The sequence below is a fragment of the Passer domesticus genome, chromosome 8 (assembly GCF_036417665.1).
Source record: "Passer domesticus isolate bPasDom1 chromosome 8, bPasDom1.hap1, whole genome shotgun sequence".
Lineage (NCBI taxonomy): Eukaryota > Metazoa > Chordata > Aves > Passeriformes > Passeridae > Passer > Passer domesticus.
The window spans coordinates 10,361,103-10,384,129 of NC_087481.1; the positions used below are offsets into that span (position 1 = coordinate 10,361,103).

General features: G+C 52.4%; 1 protein-coding gene and 1 pseudogene across 1 annotated transcript; one reads left to right on the forward strand and one right to left on the reverse strand.

Moving 5' to 3' along the window:
* The window catches only part of LOC135305589 (zinc finger protein 850-like), a 652,086-nt pseudogene that overhangs the window by 127,058 nt on the left and 502,001 nt on the right, over positions 1-23,027 (forward strand).
* LOC135306013 (olfactory receptor 14J1-like) lies at positions 6,758-21,568 on the reverse strand (the record flags this gene model as incomplete). The annotated part of the gene is made up of 2 exons (XM_064429580.1): positions 6,758-6,808; positions 21,107-21,568. Coding segments are annotated over 2 exons (513 nt in total), but the record flags the coding sequence as incomplete, so codon positions are not given.

The following is a 23,027-nucleotide window of genomic DNA, read 5'->3' on the forward strand; positions in this document are numbered from 1 at the left end:
CTCACAACCCACAGGGGAGCCAGAAGTTGCGATCATCACCGAGTCCCTGACGTACGAAAGTCTCCGTAATCTGCACAAAGACATTGTGCGACGAGGGCGTGAGGCTTATACTACCTGGCTACTCCGGGTCTGGGACCTTATGGGTACAGGCGTGCAGCTGGACGGTGGTGAGGCAAGGAACTTGGGACCCTTAACCCAGGACTCAGGTATGAATCAGATTTTTGTAAGGGAGCCAGGATCCCTTTCTCTCTGGGAGCGGCTTTTAATGAGTGTCAGAGAGAGGTTTGTCCACAGGGAGAGAATGCAGGAGCACCACCATAGAATGCGTTGGAAAACCCTGGAGGAAGGGATCCAACAGTTAAGGGAAGTAGCAGTATTAGAGGTACTCTTTGGGAGGGATGGACAACATAATAATGACCCCGACAAGGTCAGGTGCACAGGGCAAATGCTGTGGAGTCTGGCAAATCTGAGGCCATCTCAGTACACCACTTTCATTGCAACAATTGATGCTGACACTAACCGAGAGACAGTGGGCTCTGTTGCCAACAAACTTAAGAATTATGAGAGTATGATTAATGGCCCAATGCAGGCTCATATCTCAGCTGTGATTAAGGAGTTCAAAGAAGAGATGAGGGAGGAAATGAGGAAGGTTAATGCAGCACCCGTACGAGTCACAGGCCCCAAAGTCAGAGCCCAACATTCCCCAGCTAGAGAGAGAGGGTACACCCCAAGGACTAATCTGTAGTTCTTCCTGCGTGACCACGGAGAAGACATGGGGAGGTGGGATGGGAAACCCACTTCTGTCCTGGCAGCACGGGTCCGTCAACTCAAAGAGGGAAACTCTAACCGGGGGAGTTCCACCAAGGTGAAGGTAGCCTCAACCTCCCATGACCAAGCTTTTGGGTACGATCTGTCAGATCCCCTTGAAGGGACCTCTAGTATGTATACCCAGGAGAGGAATAATAACCAGTGTTAGAGGGGCCCTGCCTCTAACCAGGGAGAGGCACGGGAAAACCGGATCTTCTAGACGGTGTGGATCCGATGGCCTGGCACATCAGAGCCACAAAAATACGATGCCCTAGTTGATACTGGTGCGCAGTGTACCCTGATACCATCGGGACATGTGGGGGCAGAGCCTGTTTCTATTGCTGGTGTGACAGGGGGATCACAGCAACTGACCCTGGTAGAAGCCGAGGTGAGCCTGACTGAGAAGGAGTGGCAGAAACATCCTATAGTGACTGGCCCAGAGGCCCCGTGTATTCTGGGCATAGACTTCCTCCGGAACGGCTATTACAAAGACCCAAAGGGACTCAGGTGGGCTTTTGGCATTGCTGCTGTAGAGGCAGGGGACATTAAGCAATTGAACACCTTACCTGGACTGTCAGAAAACCCGTCTGCAGTAGGACTCCTGAGGGTGGAAGAGCAACTCGTGCCAATTGCGACCTCGACAGTGCACCGCCGGCAGTATCGGACGGATCGAGATGCCGTGATCCCCATCCACAGAATGATTCGTGAGCTGGAGAGCCAAGGGGTAGTCAGCAAAACCCACTCACCCTTCAACAGCCCCATCTGGCCTGTGCGCAAATCTGACGGAGAATGGAGATTGACTGTGGACTATCGTGCCTTGAATGAAGTGACTCCACCGCTGAGCGCCGCTGTACCGGATATGCTGGAACTCCAGTACGAGCTGGAGTCCAAGACAGCGAAATGGTATGCCACTATTGACATTGCTAATGCGTTTTTCTCCATTCCTCTGGCAGCAGAATGCAGGCCTCAGTTTGCTTTCACCTGGAGGGGCGTGCAGTACACCTGGAACCGACTGCCCCAGGGGTGGAAGCACAGTCCCACTATCTACCATAGACTAATCCAGACTGCACTAGAAAAGGGTGAGGCTCCAGAACACCTGCAGTACATTGATGACATCATTGTGTGGGGAAACACAGCGGCAGAAGTGTTTGAGAAAGGTAAGAGGATCATCCAGATACTGCTAGAATCTGGCTTCGCCATCAAGAAGAGCAAAGTCAAGGGACCTGCCCGAAAAATCCAGTTCCTGGGAGTGAAATGGCAAGACGGACGGCGCCAGATTCCCACTGAAGTCATTAACAAGATCACCGCTATGTCTCCACCAACCAGCAAGAAGGAAACACAAGCTTTCCTAGGTGCCATAGGTTTTTGGAGGATGCACATTCCCGAGTATAGCCAAATTGTGAGCCCTCTTTACCTGGTTACCCGCAAAAAGAACGATTTCCACTGGGGCCCTGAGCAGCAACAAGCCTTCACCCAGATCAAGCAGGAGATCGCTCATGCTGTAGCCCTTGGCCCAGTCAGAACGGGACCAGAAGTCAAAAATGTGCTCTACTCTGCAGCCGGGAACAATGGTTTGTCCTGGAGCCTTTAGCAGAAGGTGCCTGGTAAGACTCGAGGTCGACCATTGGGATTCTGGAGCCGAAGTTTCAAAGGGTCCGAAGCCAACTACACCCCAACAGAGAAGGAAATCTTAGCTGCCTATGAAGGAGTTCAAGCCGCCTCGGAAGTGATTGGCACGGAAGCACAACTCCTCCTGGCACCCCGACTACCAGTGCTGGGATAGATGTTCAAAAGAAAAGTTCCTACTACCCACCACGCCACCGATGCCACATAAAGCAAATAGATTGCCCTCATCACCCAGCGCACCCGTATTGGAAACCTGAATCGCCCTGGGATTTTAGAGATAATTACGAACTGGCCAGAAAGTAAATACTTTAGTCTCACTGACGATGAGGAGCAGGTACAAGCGACAAGACCTGAAGAAACTCCACCCTATAACCAACTACCAGCAGAGGAAACACGCTACGCTCTTTTCACTGACGGTTCTTGTCGCATCGTAGAGATGAACCGGAAGTGGAAAGCAGCCGTACAGAGCCCCACACGACAGGTTGCACAAGCTACCGAAGGAAAAGGTGAATCGAGCCAACTTACTGAACTCAAAGCCGTTCAGCTGGCCCTGGGCATTGCTAAAAGGGAGAGGTGGCCAAAGCTCTACCTTTATACTGATTCATGGATGGTAGCCAATGCTCTATGGGGCTGGCTGGGAAGGTGGAGAAAAGCTAACTGGCAACGTAAAGGAAAATCAATCTGAGCTGCTGATATATGGAAAGACATTGCCTCTCGGGTGGAGAAACTAACGGTGAAAGTCCGTCATATAGATGCCCATGTCCCCAAAAGTCGGGCTAATGAGGAACACCGAAACAACGAGCAGGTAGATCAGGCAGCGAGAATAGAAGTGTCAAAGATAAACTTAGATTGGCACCATAAGGGGGAGTTGTTCCTGGCTCGATGGGCTCACGATGCCTCGGGTCATCAGGGCAGAGATGCCACCTACAAGTGGACACGAGACCGAGGGGTGGATCTAACCATAGACAGTATTTCTCAGGTTATCCACGACTGTGAGACGTGTGCTGCCATCAAACAGGCCAAGCGGGTGAAGCCCCTGTGGTATGGGGGGCGGTGGTCTAAGTACAAGTATGGAGAGGCCTGGCAGATTAACTACATCACACTGCCCCAGACACGCCAAGGCAAGCGCTACGTGCTGACCATGGTGGAAGCCACCACTGGATAGCTAGAGACCTACCCTGTACCTCATGCCACTGCCCGGAACACCATCTTAAGCCTGGAAAAGCAAGTCCTATGGAGACATGGCACACCTGAAAGGATTAAATCTAACAACGGCACCCATTTCAAGAACAGCCTTATCAACACCTGGGCCAGAGAACATGGTATCGAATGGATATATCATATCCCCTATCATGCTCCAGCTGCTGGCAAAGTTGAACGGTGCAACGGGCTCCTTAAGACTACCCTGAAAGCACTTAGTGGGGGAACATTTAGAAACTGGGAAAATAACCTGGCAAAAGCAACCTGGATGGTCAACACCCGAGAGTCCATCAATCGAGCTGGCCCTGCCCAGTCTGAACCCTTACACACAATAGATGGAGATAAAGTCCCTGTGGTACATATGAAGGGTATTTTAGGGAAAGTTGTCTGGATTAATCCCACCTCAAGCAAAGACAAACCCATCCGTGGGATTGTTTTTGCTCAAGGACCTGGTTACACTTAGTAGGTAATGCAAAAAGATAGGGAAACCCGTTGTGTACCACAGGGAAACATAGTCTTAAGTGAAAACTGAGTATAAGATTTCATTGTGACACAGATGGAAATAGAATAAGGGGTGGATAATGTCCTGGCTTGTAAAATATGCATGTATTCTATTTTGCCATCTGTTGGGGGTTGGGCAGTTTTTTCTTATCTCTTTCAGGAACAATGACACTGCCCGGAAGACAATGTCCTGCTAATGGGCTATATAATGTCCTGGCTTGTAAAATAAGCATGTATTCTTTTTTGCCATCTGTTGGAGGTTAGGCAGTTTTTCTTATCTCTTTCAAAAACAATGACACTGCCAGGAAGACAATGTCCTGCTAATGGGCTATTGAATTACTCACTGTGGCTGGTAAGATTAGTTACATCATCCCATTGGGAGATGCTCCACCCAGAGGGAGGAGCCAAGCATCCCTGCCACTATAAAACAAGCACTTCTGAGACTACAGACAGCCTTCTTCGCTGGATTTCCGAGAGGAATCAGGAACTGAGGCCCAGCTGCTCCTTCGCCGCATCTTCAGAAAGGATCTACACCCTTCTGCAGATCGCCGCTCCAGGAGGAGCAGCCACCATTTGGCTGGACTGCTGTCAGCACCCTGACTTCTCAGGGTGCCAGGTTTTTTTCACTCTGCCAGTGGTTGTTTTGCTTGTGTTAAATTACATTGTTATTTTTTTTTTCTTCCAGTAAAGAACTGTTATTCCCGTTTCCCATATCTTTGCCTGAGAGCCTTTTTTTTAATTCTGAAGTTGTAATAATTCGGAGGGAGGGGGTTTACCTTCTCCATTTCACAGGAGGCTTTTGCCTTCCTTCACAGGCTCCTGTCTTTTCAAACCAAGACATATAGGAGCTATAACAATTATTAGAATATAGTGCTCTAGGAAGCAATTTTGATGTCAACAGGGCCTTGCTGGAGTTGTTGGAGCCCATTGCAGGCAGAGCCTCCTGCTCCAGCAGGAACTGCCTTTCCTGTGCCATCAGCAGGGCAGGTCCCGCTGCAGGAAAAGCCCCAGGCCAGCCCCAGCACAGGGAAGGGCTCGGGCACAAGGGCAGAGTGCCGTGCTGGCAGCTGTGCCAGGCAGAGCCTGAGGCACCAAAGGCACCTTGGCAGCAGCAGCTGCTTGCAGGCCATGGCCAGAAGCCTCCCTTGGCAGCCCGGCCTGGTGGCCAGCACTGCAGAGCTGCTGCCTCAGGGCTCATTTCTGCCTGGGCTCTGAAAAGCCACTTCTGCTCCAGGAGCCTGCCTGGGAAGCCATTGGCCCCAGCACCTTGGGGACAAGAGATGAATGACAAAACTCTTCATGCCAGCAGAGACACGGCAGGGGCAGAGGAAAGGGGAGAGCCAGGCCCAGGGCACAGGGCTGCCATGGTGATGGCTGTGAGGTCACTGCCCCTGCAGCAGCCTGGCTGCCCTCAGCAGACATTCTGGCCACAAGCGTTGTGAGGGCACCCAGCACACCAGAGAACCCACAGAACAGGAATTCGGTCCTTGGGGATGAGGTTGTTTCACTGGGTCAGGCTGCACAAAGCTCCTACTCTTGGACAATTCCTGTGATTCCTGTGATGGGGAATCCAGTTCTCTGGAAAAACAGTTGCAGTTTTGTGCCACTGTCATCATTGTAAAATATTTCTCCTTCTAACAAATGTAAATCCACCCTCATTCAGTTGAGAGATATTGACTCTTGTTCTTTTACTGCAAGATGTGGGACAAAATAATGATGATCACTATTTTTTCTATTTTCACAGACCTTGGAAAGTAACCAAAAATCTCCCAAGATGGGGTTTGGGTGCCTCATCGCATAACCAGGAGGTAGAAGGTGGTGGCTCTGGGCTCAATGGTGTGGAGAATGAGGACAGAACAGGAGCAGCCCGAGAGGGATTGAAGGGTGGTTTCAGAGAGGCTGGAGTTTTTCTTCATTGTATAAAACATCCAGAGAAAGAAATAATGGCACCAAGGGTTTTAAGGTCCCCCGCCCCAGGAAGCAGGCATTCTCCCCAAACAGAGAGCATCAAGTGAGGAGCGTGATTTAAAGAGGATTCTGCCCCTCCACCCTGTGGGATGTGCCCCTGCAAGCCCAGGAAATGACACTCCACCCCATCTGGTCACATAAGGAGTGGCCACAGAACATTTTTCCTTTTCTGTAACCTCATTGGTTCAAATTCTACTGCAAAGTCCCCGCCATAGATTTTTCCATTGGTGGTCCTCCTCTATCCACTCCTTTGCAGTGCCCTGCTCCTTCTGCTATTGGACCCCGACCCTAAATTCCACCCCTACCCTGTCATATAAAACCCATGACAAGCCACCCCCCCCTCTCCCCCTTCATTTCTTGCCTTGGTACCTGGCACAAAAAAGGATCCTGGGCTTTGCTAAACCAAGCCCCATCCTGTTGCCTTCCTTTCCCTGTTGGTCATCGATGCCTGCATGAGGTCTGAGACTCTGGGGTCTGGGGGAGTCGTTTTGCTGCTTACTGCAGTGTAACACAACACAAGGGCAGCTGGGGAGGCCAAGACTGGACATGAAGAGAAAGGAATTTCCTCCCCCAGGGCAGGGCTGTGGTGCAGAAGGAGCCTGGAGCAGCCCAAGGCTTTGTGTGGGCAGGCAGAGGCAGGCAGGAGGCAGAGCTGTCAGCAAAGGAAGAGGCCAGCCAGGTGGGGCAGCCGGGGGATGACGACAGCCTGCAGGGACAGAGATGCAGGGCAGGGATACCGTAGGACAGCCTGGGCTGCACAGGGCACAGGGATGGGCAGCAGCTGCAAGGTCCTGACAGAGCCAACTTGGGCAGCACTTTGGCCATGGCTGCTGGCCCTGGGCCTGAGCCAGGAGCAGGAGACAAGTGACCCTGGCAGCCCTGGGGCCTCATTGCCTCCTTGTCCCTGCTCAGCAGCCTGGCAGGGGCCGCCCCATGGTGCTGCCCTTGGCATTGCACATCCCCACATCCCAGTGCCCATCCCGGGAAGAGCCCTGAGCAAGGAGGGAGGGACAGGATGTGCCTGGCCAGGGGCTGGGGCTCAGGCCTTGGCCCTTTGCATTCCTGAAACACATCCAGGTTTGCTCAGTTCAGAGACACCTTTGCCTTGTTTGTCCCCAGCTGTCATCAGTTCATCACTGCCTCCAGTGTTCTGCTCTACCTGGAACCTGGAGACATTCACATGAGTTATGTCCCTCAGTGGGACCCATTTAAAGTTAAATAAAGTTTGGACTTTGAATCTGATTTTGAGTTCTTGAGAAGGTTTTTGAGCACAATCTGAGGGATAGAGTCTGATGCAAAGAGCACCAAAGCCCCAGAGGGCCATTAAAGTCCTGCTGCTGTGTCTGTGCTGCTGAGCTGGGCCGGGCTCCTGGCCCAGAGGCAGCTCCTGGCAAGGGCAGCGCTGCAGAGAGACAGCTCTGGCCAGGAGCAGCTCCTGTGCACAGCCCAGCAGGGCTGGGGCACTGCCAGGGCAGCTCAGGGACACCAGCAGGGCACAGCCAGAGCTGACAGGGGCTCAGCACTGGCAGGGGCTGGGGGATGTCCCAGAGGGGGCTGTGTCACAGCGGCACCTCTGTGGCTGTGTCCTAGAGGCACAGAGCAGCTGTGATGCCAGAAAGAGGCTGTGTGACATCACAGAGTGGGCTGGGTGAGGTCACAGGTTGGGCTATGACATCACAGAGTTTGTTGTGTGAGGTCATTGGGCAGCTACAGCATCATAGAGGGGATTCTGTGACATCAAAGAGCAGGCTGTGACTTCATGGTATGGCTGTATGACATCATAGAGCAGGCTGTGAGGTCACAGTGTGTGCTGTGACATTACAGAGTGGCAGTATGGTATCACAGAGAGGTTTTATGACATCACTGAGGGTGTTGTGACATCACAGAGCTGTGTGCAATGTCATAGAGTAGGCTGTGAGGCCATGGAGTAGCCTCTGCCATCATGGAAGGTGGCTCTGTGACATCAGAGAGTGGGTTGTGACATCCCTGGGTGGCTGAGTAACATCATAGAGCCAGCTGTGATGTCATAGAACAGACTGTGACATCACATGGTGACATTGTGACATCACCGAATCTTCTGTGACATCACAGTGCAGCTTTATGATATCACAGACTGATATTCCAGCACTGGCCCTGTGATATCATGAAGGGGCTTTGTGACGTCACAGAGCAGGCTGTGACATCACAGAGCAGTTGTGTCTGTCATCACTGAGTTGCCTGTGACATCATAGAATAGGCTCTGTGACATCATAGTCTGGACATCATAGAATGGATTCTGCCATCACAGGGTATCTGTGTGACATCACAGAGGGGTTGTGACATCATAGAATGGCTGTGTGACATCCCAGGGTAGGATGTGTAATATCACAAGATTAACTGTGACATCATAATGAGGGCTGTGGCATCACAAAGGTGCTGTGTGACATCACAGAGGGCTGTGTGACATCACAGGAGGCACTGTGAGGTCACTGGGGAGGTCACTCTGCCCCAGCCCCCCTCACAGTTCCCCCAGAGCAGTCCAACCCTGCTCGTGCACAGCAGGGTCCCCTGTCCCCCTGGGTCCCCCTGCCCCCGGTGCCGCAGCCTCCCCCAGAGGATGTTCCACAAGATCGACCCCAGAGCCTGACACGGGGATGGGGTCCAGGGCCCTGGGGGGTAGGATAGGGGGACAGAGACCCCCTGACAGTGTACCTATGTCCCCGAATGCCAGAGCCTGGGCCAGGATTCCTTCACCCTGCTACGAATGAGGGCTTGAGAGTGTTGAAAAAATCCCCAGCAAGGGATGAGCAAAAACCCAATTTAATATTAAGGGACAGCACCACAAAGTTCCTTGGCAAGATTCACTCTGCTCCTGACTGGACACTTCAGGCACGCCGGGGGAACAAAGCAACAACAAAACCAAACCAAATCCAGGCAAATAAAGCAGAAATGAACCAAGAACTGTCCCTGTGTATGTGTGTGTGAGACACAAGGACAGTGAGGAAAAGGATAAAAGGAATATGATCTAAAAGCTGAACAGAGCTCAAACTTAAGGACTTCACTTATACCTTAACCTTAACTTCTACCGTAAACTTCAGAATTTAGCAAAAGAACAACACTTAACAGTCTTTAACCTCATTTATAGCCTATGACTAAATAATTTAACAGCGGAATAACATGTAACAATAGTCATCTTAGCTAATAACTTAAATTAAACCTAACAAATTAGCAAAAGAGCAACGCTTAGAAGCAATTAATTTAGCTTAGACGTTGTGACTTGACCTCACTTACAGGCCTGACTTGACTCAGCTATCCCAAGGCAGTCCAGCCCCTCGGAGAGCAGCATTTCTGCCACATTTCCCCAGCACAGGCACTCCTGTGTGCACACAGACACAAAGAGTCAGTGCAAGGCACCTGTGAGAAATTCCCCTGAGGCCAGGAAATGCTCCCTGTGGATGCTTTGGCATCTCCCCAGTGGGTGAAGGGTTGATCCTGGAGGAGTGGGGGGATCGGCCCAGGCTCCCTCGTTGTTCAGGATCCCCGAGTGCAGCAAACGGGAGAGTTCCCAGCTGGGAGAGACCCCACTCAGAGGGAGTCGCTGGCCCAGGAGAGTTCCAAGGGGCTCCTTTTGCAGCGCTGTTTGTAGGGCCCCAAGAGAGGGGCTGCAGTCACAGCAATGGTTCATCCTGGCCACACTTGGCATCAACAGCTTTCTTTGGCACTGTTAGAACAGGGATGTTGTGCCACTGAGGGAACAAAACCAGTTCCCAGGGCTGCTCCTACAGCAACCAGGAGCTGGTTGGGCAGCAGCAGTGCCTGGTGCAGACAGTGTTTGTGCTGAGCTGCAGAGGAGCTGAGCCCAGGGGCTGTTGGCCAAGGCCGAGGCCCAAGGAGCATTTCTGAGCTGGCAGGGCGGCCTGAGAAGGGGAGGGGGGAATGCAGCAGCACAGGGCCCATGGAAGCAAGGGACCATGGTGACACTGTGGGGCCCTGTGAGACCAAGGGACCATGGTGATACTGTGGGTCCTTGTGAAACCAAGGATCCACCGTGACATTTTGGGGTTTCACTCAATCATAGAGAGCACTGTGACATTGCTGGTCCTCATGGCACCAAGGGGACCGTACTGACGCTGTGTGGCTCCATGGAATGTAGGGGTCATTGTGATACTGTGAGGCCCCATCAAACCAAGGGTCCATTTTGACACCATGGGGACTCATGGAAATGTGGAGACCATTATGATACTTTTGGTTGTCATGTAACCACGGGGCCATTGTGACACTAAGAGGAGTCATGGGATCATGGAGATCATTGTGACACTATGATGCCCCATGGAATAAGCAAATCATTGTGACATTGTGAGGCCTCATGGAACCAGTGAGACCATTGTGACCCTGGGGGTCCTCACAGAACCAAGAGGACCATTGTGATACTGTGGGGCCTTGTGAAACCAAGAGGCCTTTGTGACAATGCAGGGCTCATGGAACCAAAGGGCCATTGTGACATTGTGGGGCTTCCTGGAATCAATGGTCGGTTTTGATATTGTGGAGCTAAAGGAGACCATTGTGACACTGCAAACCCCCAGGGTCCAAATGTCCATTGTGACATTGCAGGGCTGATGGAACAGAGGAGTGACTTGACATTGTAAGGCCTATGGAAGCACGGAAACCATGGGGGCACTGCAAGGCTACATGGAATCGCTGGGACCGTTGTGACCCTGCAAGGCTTTTTGAAACCTGGGGGCCATTGTGACATTGTGAGTCCCCATTGAAAAAAGGGTCCATTGTGACACTGCTGGACCCCATGGAATCAAAGCACCATTAGGATACTGCTGGGCCCCATGGAACCAAGGTGCCATTGTGACACTATGGGGCACCATAAATCCAAGAGAACATGGAACAGGTCTGGCTGGTTTGGCATCCCAGAGATGACCTGACTTCTCCAGCTGACCTTGGCATGTTGAAGGTCTCTTCTAATCTGCTTCTGAAACACTGGGGCTCCGTGCTTTCCATCCTAGTGAAAAGAATTGTCCTCGGCCAGGTGCCCATGGCCAAATTTGGGTTCCACCGACAACATTCCCTATTGTGACAGACTGGAGGAGATTGTTGGCACGAAACATTTTATGTGTGGGGGAGGAAGGGGCAGATCCAAACTTGCCCTGCCCTGGAACCCCAGTACTGCCCTGCCCTGCAACCCCAATCCTCCCAGAGCCTCTATCCCAGCTCAGCAGTGGCTGCCAGTCTCTGGCACAGCACAGGCAATGCTCCACAGCCACCTCTGGAGCCCCCAGCCCAGCTCCTGAGTGACCAAATGAGCCCAAGTCCCCCCTGGGAGAAGGACCCAGGAAGACCAAGGGGTATTGAAGGCTGACCATGAGGCAAGGACACATCTTGACCCTACATCCTCTTGGAATTTCTGTCTGAACACTGCCGGAATCCAGGAGTTGGTAGCTGTGTGTGCTTCTTAAATCTTATTTTTCTCTCTTTCTATGTCTACTTCTATTTCCCTCCTCTGGCAAATTTTGATTAACTTAAAATTGATCAGGCTTAGAGTTTGTCAAGTGGAATGGCCAAGTTAATGCTTTCAGAAATGTTTTTTGTTGATTGAATGTCATATTAAATCTTTTGCCGAAGTTTCTCTGATCTTCTAGAGTTGCCAGTAAAGGCTGCTTTGAGCTCCTAAGAATCTCTTGATGGTATTTCTCTAGTACATCCAACTCAGAGGACACGAACAATTGCAATTCCTTTTAAATGTCTCCATGAGAGAATTTTATAGTGGATGGGGGTCAGGGTTTTTCTGTCCTGCTTGGCACAGCCCAGGCAGGGCTTTCCCAGCCACATTCTACACTCCATTGCCCAGCTGGAGCCACTGCTGCCTCTGAGTTCTGCTGGCCCAGCCCCAGGGACGCTCTCCTTGTCTGCCCATTCCCCCACGGTCTCTGGGCAGGGATGACCTCAGTGGGGGCTGCTGACATCCTCAGCAACTTGGAGGCTGCTGCTGGATTTCACTGCTCCAGAGGCTTGTTCAGCCTTCAGCTCTTCAGTGCAGGAATTCAGTGTCCCAGCACTTTAACAAGCCAAGCCTCTGGGAATAATTTTATTTCAGATTTCAAATTGTTTGTGGCTAATTAGACAGATTTCAGAAGCCTATTCAAACTGAATATATTCTATTTAAAAAGACAGTGAGAAAAGATTTTTTTAGGTCCTGTTTAGATTTTTTCCTCTTAATAAACTGATATATGCAATCTCCAATTGGCACTGAATCCAAGTACTCCCCCATGCATTTTTAATAGATACGAAAATCAAGACCTTTCATGGCTGACAATCAATCAGACTCTGTCCCTACCTCCACCCCACCATTTCCACCATCCGAACCCTGGCACTCAGAGCAGCCTTGTGCAAATCTCAGCTCCCTCCAGCCCAGGCTGCACATGCAGTTTTCAGCTCCTTGGCTCCAAGTCCCATCTGCTTTCCTTGGAGAAGGAGCTGCCCGAGACACAGAGGGATGTTCATTGATTGTCAGCCAACAAAGCCAAGGGAAGGCACAGATCCATCAAATGCAAAAGTCATTCTTCTCCCTGGCCCTGCCCTGCCCCTGATCCCCACAGCCTGTCCTGTTTCCTTCATCCCTGCATTGCCAGGCACTTTCTGGGACAAGGGAGCTCTGCTCTGGCTATGGAGGGAGATCCAAGTGCAGCCCCTGGAGTAGGAACCACAACTCATCAGGTTTGTGTCCTTGGAGGGACCAGGAACTGGTGAGACTAGAGGCACAGGAAGGTTTCTCTTCATGGAAAACAAAAAATGTGAACATGATAAAATTTAATAAACATCAAAAGCCTTCATTCAGTTTCTTGTGACATCCCAGCAACATCTGACATGTCCACCATCCACAAGGGATTGCCATACAGGAAGGATTTTAGACAAAGACATAAAAAGAGGTGATAGAAAAGATAAAACTACAACTAAGATGCTGACTAAGGAGGTATTTAAACTTCTGAAAGATTGGGCAATTCCCTGATGCTCAAATCATGAAGCCAATCAAGGACGATACATTGGAATCAGCAGAGAGCATCTGGAGGAAGACTTTTGGGAGCAATGCGAAGGACAAGGATCCAGCTGCTCTAAATGAAGAGATGTCCTTAGACATGGCCATTTCAAAAGGAGAGCTGGAAACACGTAAAGGAGGGAGTCATGAAATATTAGAGTGAATGATGTTTGTGGCAAAGATAGAGGGGAAGATCCATATTTCTCCTCTTGCCATAAGCAGAAGAATCCAGTAGAATTAGGAAATTTCTTTCCCTGGAGGGAAAACTCTGCCATTTCTTAAAAGTACTCAAATGACCCAGATAATAAAGATTTCCTTGTATATTATGAAATGTACAAGTATTAAAACCTGTGCCCCTTTCCAGGCAGACAACAGCTGTGTGCCCATGAACAGGCAGTGCCGCTTGTGCCCTGAGGTGCCCAGGTGGGATTGGATCTCTCCAAGAGCACCTGAGGAACAGCAGAGTACCTTGCAAGCTGCAGGTCCCTGACAGCCCTGCAGGGCTCCTGTCCCATCAACATCTGCTCTGCTGCAGTCTGAAACAGAGCCCAGCATGGTGCCGGGATCATCAGAGAGCTGAGGTGTATGCTGGAATTCAATGCCCTCCCCATGCCGCAGCAGCCCTGCATTTCCCTGCTCCAGCCTTGGTCTCCAGCACAGCCATGGAGGCTCTTTGGGCTCCTGACTGTTCCTGCAGCCCCCAAGGGCAGCTGAGCTCTGCCTTTGGCACAGACAGGCCTGGCCAGCGCAGGCCATGCTCAGCAATTGCCTGTGTGTGCCTGGCCTTGCTGTCAGCCCCGGCAGCGGCTGCGTGGCCCCTTGGAGGCCCTGTGCTGGCCCAGCCATGGTGGCCCAGCCCCTGTGCAGGCCCAGCCCAGGCCAGGAGCATTGTGGCTGGGAACGGCCCCTGTGCCGTGCTGCCCACGGCAGCCTTGGGGCTCTGTGCCCCATGGCCTCCCTGCTGGGCAGCCTCTGCCAGCTCCTGCAGAGCCCCTGGCACCTGTGGGCCTGCACAGACAGCCCTGCCCCGGGCTCTGCCGGCTTCTGGGCCAGCAGAGAGGCCGGCCAGGGCTGGCCATGGCCGGGAACAGGCCCTGAGCCCCACAGGAGGATGGAGCTGGGCCACAGCCAAACTTAGCCCAGGGCAAAGCTGGGCTCAGCAGCCAGGGCTGCCAAGGGCTGGGGATAGAGGCTGGCACTGACAAATGTCCTGGCCCCCCTCCCTGCTCTGTGCATGCCCCCAAGGGCACAGAGCAGCCTCCTCTCTGGGGCACTTGCCTCTTTTCAATGCCTTGCACAGGCGCTGGCCCTGCCCCACAAGGCCTGGGCTGAGTCCTGCCCCTGCACGCTCAGCTAGGCTGAGATGGACACGGATGGCTTCTGGGGCAGGCTCTCTGAGCCCAGCCCCGCTCCCTGCAAGCTCTGCCAGCTGCCCTGAGCTCTGGGCAGCACCAAGGGCCTCTCCCCAGCCCAGCCCAGCTGGCTCTGGCCCCACAGCTCTGCTCAGGCTGCACTGGCCGCTGGCCCCATGCCCTCAGCCCCTGCCAAGGGCACAGCAGCAGCTGCAGCTCACACAGGACTCAGCCCCAGCCATGGGGGAAGGTGCTGGGCCAAGGCCAAAGGAGGCTCCCTGACTGCCCTGCTCCCCTCTGGCTCAGGTACTGAGAGCTCTGCAGCCCCTGCTGCCATCCCATGTGCCCAGGCCAGCACAAGAGCCCCGGCCTTGGGGCCCTCAAGAGACTGCTCCTTCTGCAGGCCCAGGGCCCATCCCAAAGCTGGGGCAGCCACAAAGCTGTGCCCATTTCTGTTCCTTGCTGCTCTGATGGGGATGGATCCTCAGCCACTTGGAGGTCGATGATGAATTTTCCTACTCCAAAGGCCTCTTCTTTCTTGAACTTTTCAGGAATTCAGTGAGAAAAGCTCAGAAACATTTGTTTAAAACACCCACACAATAAAAACCCCTGATAATAATTTAAGTTTTTTATTGTTCTCTGGTTAATTTGACAGATTTCAGAAGTGTATTCAAAGTGAATATACTGTATTGAAAGCAATGAAGAGAGAATTGCTTTGTCCTGTTTAATTTTTTTTCCTGTTTATAGATTGATATCAGCAATGTCCAATTGATATTGACCCCGAGCACCTTCTAACGCTGTCGGAATAGATATGAAAATCAAGACCTTTTATGGCTGACAATCAATCAGACTTTGTCCCTATCACTTCCCCACTGTTATGAATGACGTTCTATATGTCTAATTCAATAAACAACAAAGTTCAATTTAGCAGCAATTTTAATTGAGCAGCAATCATATATAAAATAATACCATCAAATACAATCAAGCAGGTACAAAAAAATTTGGCAGTGGTTCCCATAAAGGATAAGCAAAACCAATTGATCAGGGCATGGGCGGGGTTTTTCTCACCCTGCCTCATGTACAAAAAGAACAGGAATCCAAACACAATTTATATCCTGTATGCTAATACATATTCATCACTTTTTTTCCCTGCAAATCTCCTCCTATTTTCTATTCTTGAAATTTATGTCACTATACTGCACAGCACATGCTCTGCTTGTTGCTCAGGGGTCTTCTGGCTCTTTGGTGCTCACATCCGATGAAGGCTTCTCCTCATCATCACTGTCCTTTGAGCAACCCCACTCATTGCACATGTGCCCCAAGTCTTGTGTTATAGAAGCCAGCATTATATTCCAAAAAAAAGCCTTATTATTTCGTAGATACCTGGAATCATCCCATTTTCAGCCATTTCAAAGCTGATTCTCTAGTTATCCTGAGGCCTATTCCATTTTGGAATGTTCCTTATGTCGAACTACATCCAGGATCCTATTTTCTCATTAACATCTGAAAACATTTGTTTTGTGACACTAATAACATATCCTTTTCCTCTATTACTTCTTCTAAAATTTAAGTATTGTTAGCACTACTCATATTCATTTATCACACTGCCATTTCCCTCATCCAACCTCTGGAACTCAGAGCAGCTGAGGAATGGAGTCACATCCAGGGGTGTCCCCAGGGCTCAGGACTGGGGCCAGGTCCATTAAATCTCTTGTATCAGGATGCTCATCCTGGAGTGGGGGCAAAGCAGCTCCAACAATTCCTGATTTGCAAAGCTGTCAGTGGTGGATGGAGAAGGGGCTCAGGCTGCTTTTGGTGTTGAGGAAATGCTGAAACCAGCCTGACTCATTTAATCTCCTCCTGTCCTGGCTGATCTCCCCTCTTTCCCCTTCCACCCATTGGCTTTTGTCTCCCACCAGGCCCCCGGTGAAGAGCCTGGCTCTGTGTTCTCCATCCCCTCCTGGCTGGCACTGCCAGGCTGGGATGAGGAGCCCCTCAGCCTTCCCTGCTCCAGGCTGGACAAGCCCAGCTCCCTCAGCCTCTGCTCACAGCCCAAGGGCTCCAGCCCCCACCTTGGAGGCCCTTCCCTAACCCTGCTCCAGCTGCCAGACATCTTTCCTGCCCTGGAGAACCCAAACCCGGTCACAGTGACCTGGATCATCCACGTCCTTGATGTCCTGGTCACACAGCCCTGGCCCCTTGTCCCCATGTCAGGCTCTGGGCTGGATCCTGTGGAACATCCTTTGCTGGAGGCTGTGGCTCCAGGTGGAGCGGGGGGATACCAGGGGACAGGGACCCCGCTGGGCATGAACAGCATTGGACTTGTTGGGAGAAACTGTGAGGGGGAGCTGGGGCTGAGTGAGCAACCCAGTGACCTCACACAGCCCTCCTGGGATGTCACACAGCCCCTCTGGGATGTCACAACCTGCTCTGTGAGGTCACAGCTCATTCTCTAATGTCACACAGCTGGTCTCTGATGCCACAGCCAACTCTGTGATATCACAGTCTGCTCTGTGATGTCAGACCTCTGCCCTGTGAGGTCACTGCTGGCTCTGTGATGTCACAGAGATGGCCTATGATGTCATAGCTGCTCAATGACATTGCATTTCCCCCCTCTGTGATGTCATAGTCTGCTCTGGGATGTCAGACCTCTGCTCTGTGATGTCACTGCTGGCTCTGTGATGTCACAGATGCAGTCTATGATGTCAGAGTTGCTTAATGACCTCACATAACCCACTCTGTTATGTCATAGCCCACTCTGTGACCTCATGTTACCAGAGGATAAATTGTGAGCTCATGTGAGCTGACACCTGGAGCTTGTTCTCCAAAACCCCAGGCCTGTGGAAAGCACACAGTGCCCGTTGTGTGAGAAGGGGAACTGGAAGCTCACCAGCCTCAGTGTCCTGCCAGCTCAGCCAGGCCCACAGGAACATTGGGGTCCAGACCACCAGGGACCACCAGAGAGACCCCCAGGGCAGAAGAACTCATGGGTAAAGAGGAGGGGAAATATGTCAATGATTTTGGGGAAATGATTATCATATGTGTGTTTAGTCTGGGACAATCAATGAATATGTGTGCAAAATACAGAAAATAAACAGAAACTTTCCTGTACTCAGCATGCAGGGCTTTGGGAGGAGCTCTCCCCTGTGCATCCAGCTGAATAAAGAATGCTGCTTCTTAATGCTACATTGGGCTTAAGGAGTTTTCTGTTTTACGGATTTTTGGTAACACTCCCACTGCCAAGGAAAGCTCTGTCTGCTGCTGTTCACAAACAGAGGAGGGCTGGTGGCAGATGTGGTGGTCAGAGGCTGCCTGGGGCACCGTGACCATGAAATAATCAAGTTTTCAATATTCTGGGTAAGCAGGAGGGGCAGCAACAAAACATCTACACTGGAATTAGGTAGGGCAGACTTTGGCCTATTTAGAATGCATATTTGGGGAGTATCAAATCAGTTACTGATCTTTTAAAGGGAAACAGCCCTTAAAAACAAAGAGGTCCAGGAAGGAGAGAGACATTTCAAGAAAATAATCTTAAAGAGGGAGAAGCACCCTGTCCCAGTGTGGAAAAAGATGAGCTAGTGAGGAAAATTACTGTCCAGGATGCCCATGGAGCTTTTGTGGGGACTCAGGGGAAAACATTATTTAAAACTCAGGAGGTCTCCAAAGATGATGTTAGGTTACACAGAAAGAAAAGGGGAGAGGTGATAACTCAGTTAGAATTTCATGTGGCGGCTTGTATTAAAAAAAAAAAAAAAAATTAATGGCAAAAGGAGGGATAAGGAGAACCTCTATGTTTTATTGGATGCAGCAGAGAATAAAATAACTAAAGATAAGGAAAAGGCTGAGCTCCTTAATACCTTGTTTGTCTCAATGTTCAATATTAGGACAGGTTGTCCTCAGGACAAGTGTTCTCCTGAGCTGGTAGATGGGCACAGGGAGCAGAACATCCCCCTGCAATCCAGGAGGAAGCAGCTGGGGAGCTGCTGAGCCACTCAGGTGCTCACAGGTGGATGGGATCGGATGGGATCCATCCTAGAGGGATGAGGGAGCTGGTGGATGAGCTCCCCAAACTGCTCTCCATCATTTACCATCAGTCCTGGATCAGCAGGGCGGCCCCAGAGGAGTGGAGGTGCCAATGTGAGCCCATCCCCAAGAAGGGCAGGAAGGAGGATCTGAGGAACTCCAGGCCTGTCAGCCTGACCTCAGTGCCAGGCAAGGCTATGGAAGAGATCACCTTGAGTGCCATCACAGGATGGCAGAGGGATCAGAGCTGGCCAGAGTGGATTTGAATATCTGCATAGATGATCTGGATGAGGGGATTGAGTCCAGCACCAGCAAATTTTCAGATGACACCAAGCTGGGTTCAAGTGCAGATCTGCTGGAGGGTAGGAGGGCTCTGCACAGGGCCCTGGACAGGCTGGATCCAGGGACGAAATCCAACAAGGTGAGGTTGAACAAGTCCCAGTGCCGGGTCCTGCACTTTGGCCACAACAACCCCTGCAGTGCTACAGGCTGGGGACAGAGTGGCTGGACAGCAGCCAGGCACAAAGGGACCTGGGGGCACTGATGGACAGCAGGCTGGACATGAGGCAGCAGTGTGCCCAGGTGGCCAAGAAGGCCAATGGCTCCTGGCCTGGATCAGGAATGGTGTGGCCAGCAGGAGCAGGGTAGTGATTCTTCCCCTGTGCTCAGCACTCGTTGGGCAGCACCTCGAGTGCTGTGTCCAGTTCTGGGCCCCCCAATTTAGGAAGGACATGGAGGGGCTGGAGTGTGTCCAGAGAAGGGCAACAAGGCTGGTGAGGGGTCTGGAACACAAGTCCTGTGAGGAGCGCCTGAGGGAGCTGGGGCTGTTTATCCTGGAGAAGAGGAGGCCCAGGAGAGACAAGGCGGTGTCAGGGCACAGGTTGGACTTAATAACCTCCAATGTCTTTTCCAGCCTTGCTGATTCTGTGATTCTCTGAAACCACCCTTGGAGCAGTTGCAGGATGAGCCCTGGGCCTCCTCTTCAGAAGCTCCAGCAGCCCAGCTCCCTCAGCTTCTCCTGCCACCCCCAAAGCCCATCCTGTCAGTCCTGCAGAGCCTCTGCAGCTCCTCCTCATTGCCCAGAACAGGGAGCCCCACAGGCAGACACAGCAGCCCAGATGTGCCCCCCTGGCCTGGGGTGCCTCTGGCAAGGGAGCAGTACCAGGCACTGCAGGAGCCTGCCGACAATTCCTGCAGCACTTGGAGGATGATCCTGCTCCCCAGGGGATGGTGCCAAGTCAGGAACTGGAATGGGGAGTGGGGCCAGAGAGGAAAGGGCAAACAGGGATGGGCTGTTTGCAGGGGAGGGAACAGCAGTGGACAATAGGAAGAAATCTAGACCAAGGAAGAGTAAAGAACGCAAAGGTGAAGCCAAGGAAATGCTGAGGGCAGTTTGGGGGTGGCTGCCAGGCAGCCCTGGCTCTGAGCAACAGCGTCTGCAGCGGGACAGGAAACTCCCAGCTGATGGGAACAAACTTTCTGGCTGACTGCAGAGGCCAGGACAAAGCTGAGTGGTTTCCCTGGTGTCCCCCAGCCCTTGCTGGCCCCAGGAGCTGATGGCATTTGTGCTCCCTCAGGTTCATGTCCCCACAGCAGCAGCATGGGGGTGCTCCCGCCTGCTCTGTGCAATGCAAACAGGGGCTCCTGAGCCAGTGCTGCCGTGGCTGTGCCTGCAAGGATGCGGCACCTCTGTGAGCTGGGGGAGAGGCCAGGGCTGCAGAGGGGGGATGTTGTTGGCAGCTCCATGAGGACCCTCTGGGACGCTGCCCTGGGCTGTGCAGCGCACTGGGGATGGATCAGCCCCTGCTCTGCTGCTCCTTCCCGTCTCCCCCAGGGCCCTTGCAGAGCCCCAGCCATGCTGTTTGCCCCCAGCCTGCCCACGGCCAGCCTGGGGCTGCTCACCCTGGGGCTTTTCTGTGCTGAGCATTGGCCTGGCCGTGTTCTTGAGAGAGCCTGGGCAAGGAGCCTGCAGCCCCCAGGGCCTGGCCTGAGGCGTCAGCGCTGCCCCAGCAGTGCCCATGGCCTGTCCCTGCTGCAGCCCCGGCACTGCCACCCCCAGGACTGTGCCCGGCCCCGAGAGCACTCAGGCCCTGCAGCAACACCAGGGCCACCAGGGCAGCGGGGCAGGGCCACGGCAGCAGCACTGCCAACACCAAGTGCTGCTGCTGCTGCTGGGCACAGCTGCTGTGCCAGCACTGATCTGCCCCAGCTCTGCACACAGACATTGCTGCTGCAGCTCCAGAGAAGGCAACAAAAGGGCATCTCTGCAGAACACTTTGCTGGGAGATCCTTTCATTCCTTTAAAGCCACTGAGAAAACACCCCCTCAGTGACACAGTCTGCGGCCACGGTGAATGTGTAGAGAAACAAAATGAGAAATGGCACAAACAATGACCCTACTTTGTAGACAATATGAAAAAACTAAAACAAAGGGGAAAAAAAATGAAACACAACCAAACCAACAAGAAGTATCAAAGACAACCTTTATTACAAAAGATTTGCCAAAATTGATGAGCGGTTTAATGTTCCTGAAAGCATCCAGTCATCAGTCTCCACACTGCAGCCTTGAGCTCTTGGTTCCTCAGGCTGTAGATGAGGGGGTTCAGGGCTGGAGTCACAACTGAGTACAGAACTGACAGGGCCAGATCCAGGGACGGAGAGGACATGGAGGGGGGTTTCAGGTAGGCAAACATGACTGTGCTGATGAACAGGGAGACCACGGCCAGGTGAGGGAGGCAGGTGGAAAAGGCTTTGTGCTGTCCCTGCTCAGAGGGGATCCTCAGCACAGCCCTGAAGATCTGCACATAGGAGAAAACAATGAACACAAAACAGCCAAATAATAAGGAGGCACTGAACACAATGAGCCCAAGTTCCCTGAAGTAGGAGTGTGAGCAGGAGAGTTTGAGGATCTGTGGGATTTCACAGAAGAACTGGCCCAGGGCATTGCCATGGCACAGGGGCAGAGAAAATGTATTGACTGTTTGCAGCAGAGCATTGAGAAAGGCACTGGCCCAGGCAGCTGCTGCCATGTGGGCACAAGCTCTACTGCCCAGGAGGGTCCCGTAGTGCAGGGGTTTGCAGATGGACACGTAGCAGTCATAGCACATGATGGTCAGGAGGAAATACTCTGCTGAGATGAAGAACACAAAAAAAAAACCCTGTGCAGCACATCCTGTGTAGGAGATGGTCGTGGTGTCCCAGAGGGAATTGTGCATGGCTTTGGGGACAGTGGTGCAGATGGAGCCCAGGTCGCTGAGGGCCAGGTTGAGCAGGAAGAAGAACATGGGCGTGTGCAGGTGGTGGCCGCAGGCTACGGCACTGATGATGAGGCCGTTGCCCAGGAGGGCAGCCAGGGAGATGCCCAGCAAGAGGCAGAAGTGCAGGAGCTGCAGCTGCCGCGTGTCTGCCAATGCCAGCACGAGGAAGTGCCTGATGGAGCTGCTGTTGGACATTTGTTGTTCCTTGGCAAGGGGATCTGTAAGAAAAGTAATAATGGAATAGGTGAATTAGGAGAGGACTTTAAATATCCCAGCCCAGCTTGGGGGCACTTTCCCCTCACTGCCTGCCCAGGGCTCTGCTGCCTGGAGCTGTCCCTGCCAGCAGCTGCTTCCCTGTGCCCAGGGCTGGGCCCTGCCAGTGCTGCCAGAGCCCAGCCCAGCCCTGGGGGCTCAGCTCTGCCCTGCAGACCCCTCCCAGCTCCGGCACTGCCCAGGGGCAGCAGGTGCTGGCCGCAGGCTACGGCGCTGATGATGAGGCCGTTGCCCAGGAGGGCAGCCAGGGAGATGCCCAGCAAGAGGCAGAAGTGCAGGAGCTGCAGCTGCCGCGTGTCTGCCAATGCCAGCAGGAGGAAGTGGCTGATGGACCTGCTGTTGGACATTTCTTCACTCTGGGTATTATGAGCTATTCGAAGACAACAAGTATAATCTGGACAAAGTACCTTGAGTCAATCCTCTGCTAATTTCTTACACAATCACTCAAAATTGCTTCTCTTTCTTTGGGGAAATTTCATTTACTTTTTTTTTTTTAATTTAGGTTTGGCTGCTAAGTAACTACGTGTTTTCTGGAAGGGGCTGATGTCTTGTTCTTAGCACTGCTCTCAGCCTGAACACTGGGGAGCCCAGAGGGAAAACAGGGCTCCCTGTGCCCCAGAGCAGTCAAACCTGCTGGTCCCACACAGGTGTCCTTTGTTCATTTCACCTGCCTCTAGTACAGGATGGACAAATTTCAAAGTGTACTTAAAAATAACGTGGCCTTTTTGAACACTCCAGTTTCAAAATCATTCTCTCCAAACCCTTCTCTCTTTCCCTGTGCAGCTGGACAGGGAGGGATGCCAAAGGTTGGTCTGGCTGTCTGCTGCCTGCACTTGTGCCTATTTGGAGCTGTTTCTCTCTACCCAAGCCTTGTCCCTGCCAGTGCTGCCAGAGCCCAGCCCAGCCCTGGGGGCTCAGCTCTGCCCTGCAGACCCCTCCCAACACAGGGCACTGCCCAGGGGCATATCCCTGGCAGCAGGGCCCTAAGGACAGGGCAGAC